Consider the following 2184-nt stretch of genomic DNA (forward strand, 5'->3'; position numbering starts at 1 on the left):
ATGCAGCTCCCCACCCCACCTGCTGGTGGTGACCGGCTTACCCGCAGTCCCACTGTCCCGCCCCGCTCACGTCACCGCAGCTGTGAATGCATCTGTCCTGTCCGCCTCGCCCACCGCACACCCGGCACTCACCCAGCCCCCACCCTCCAGCAGAGCAGCTGGGGCTGCCGCAGGCAGGAGCCCAGGATGGGGGGTCGTGGCTAACCCCTCCTGGCTCCGTCCCCCTCCAAGAAAACTCTAATGAAGGATTTATTAATGTATATGTTTTATGAAGAACAAAGTTAAATTTTAAAAAATTTAAAAGTTCTGGTGCTTGAAGAACCCACAAGCAACGAAGGTAATAAACATGAATAATTTAAAAAGCATACGTACTAGGTTATTAAGTATGAAATGTTCGATTTCCTTAAATACTAAGTTTGACAGTTGATATCTCTGACATTTCACGTTGACATTTGTTTTATTTTTATTGCGAAGGTACATCCTCATTCTTGCAAATGCACGTTTTGGCTTGTGATTATCTTTCAATTTTTTTTTTTACAGCAATTTTTGTGAAATCATGGATAAATCAAAAATTCGTGTTATTTTTAAATATGAGTTCTGTCGTGGAATCAATGCGGTGCAGACAGGTCGAAATATCAACGAAGTGTTTGGAAGGGATGTGGCTAATGAACACACAGTACGTCAATGGTTTGAGAAGTTCCGTTCTGGTGATTTTCATCTTGAAAATGAGCCACGTGGGTGACCTGAGACCAAAGTGGATAATGATGAGCTGAAACCTGTAGTGGAAGCGAATCCTTCCCAACCTATGCATGAATTGGCAGCAAGGTTTGACGTTACTATTCCAACAATATTGGACCATGTGAAACAAATCAGCAAGGTAAAGAAGCTGGACAGATGGGTTCCACGTGAATTAAACCAGCATCAGAAGAGAAATCGTCTTGAAGCTTGCCTTTCTTTGCTGTCACAACATAAAGATGAACCGTTTCTACACCATATTGATACCTATGATGAAAAAATGGATTCTTTTTGACAATCACAAGCGTTCGATTGTCAATGGTTGGATAAAGATGAAGTGTCGAGACACAGTCCAAAACCAAATATTCATCCAAAAAAGCTACTGGTGTCTGTTTGGTGGTCCAGCACTGGTATTATCCACTACAGCTTCATGAAACCTGGTCAATCAATTACAGCAGATTTCTACTGCAACTAATCGGATGCACTGATGAGGATGCTTGCAATTAAGCAGCCGAGACTGGTCAATGGAGACAGGCCAGCCTTCTTGCAAGACAATGCTCAACCACATGTCACATAAACAACGCTGCTCAAATGACAGAAGCTGGACTTGGAAACTTTCTGTCATCCACCATATTCACCAGATCTTGCACCAACTGACTACCACTTCTTCCAGGCTTTAGACCACTTCTTGCCAGGAAAAATATTCAATTCTCAACAGCTGTGGAAAATGCCTTTTTGCGATTTCATTGCCACTCGCTCTCCAGGCTTCTTCATTGCTGGCATAAACAAGCTACCGTTAAGATGGTAAAACTGTGTCGATAGTTTACGTGCAAACTTTGATTAATTGCACTCCTTGTTTGAGAGATAATAAACTACACTTTTGATCAAAAATTGGACATTTCATATTTAATGACCTAACATAAAACACACACACAAAATAATGAGTAACATGGGGTCAAAATCATGGTAAAACTAAAATACTTGACCACAACATGTAAGGGGGCACAGGGTGGAACACTGATAAGAGTTAAGTCATTCCAGGATCATTTATTATTTGATTGTAGAAATATTAATGAATATTATACTTTGTTAAAATTTTAGTGGTAACTTGTAGAGGATATAAGAGAAATGCTTATCTTCTGGACTGGCAAAAGAAATACAAAATTATGGAGAAAATGTTATTAACTACAGGGAAGGTAGAATAAGAATAAAAAGAAGAAGAAAGAGGTGACTTTAAAATGTGCAATCAGATGATAGGAAACTCCCAAATACATCAGTGAAAAGGAAGTTCAGTAGTTGGAGGGCATAGGGTTTTAGATGGGGAAAACTCTATAAATAGAAATTTAATTTGGCACTGACTCTCTGAAAAGCTCTGGGAAAATATATACCAACAATCTCAAGTTGATTTACCCTTTTTAACTAAATAATACCACTTCTAGAAATGTATCC

The 2184-nt window shown here is 39.8% G+C and overlaps 1 protein-coding gene across 1 annotated transcript in view; it reads left to right on the top strand.

Moving 5' to 3' along the window:
• The window catches only part of ADAMDEC1 (ADAM-like, decysin 1), a 28748-nt gene continuing 26564 nt past the window's right edge, over positions 1-2184 (top strand). The window contains 1 exon segment of the mRNA XM_012662920.1: positions 1-193. Within this exon segment, the coding sequence (XP_012518374.1) occupies positions 1-193 (193 nt within the window).

Source organism: Propithecus coquereli, unplaced genomic scaffold (genome assembly GCF_000956105.1).
Source record: "Propithecus coquereli isolate 6110/MARCELLA unplaced genomic scaffold, Pcoq_1.0 Scaffold79, whole genome shotgun sequence".
NCBI classification, from domain to species: domain Eukaryota; kingdom Metazoa; phylum Chordata; class Mammalia; order Primates; family Indriidae; genus Propithecus; species Propithecus coquereli.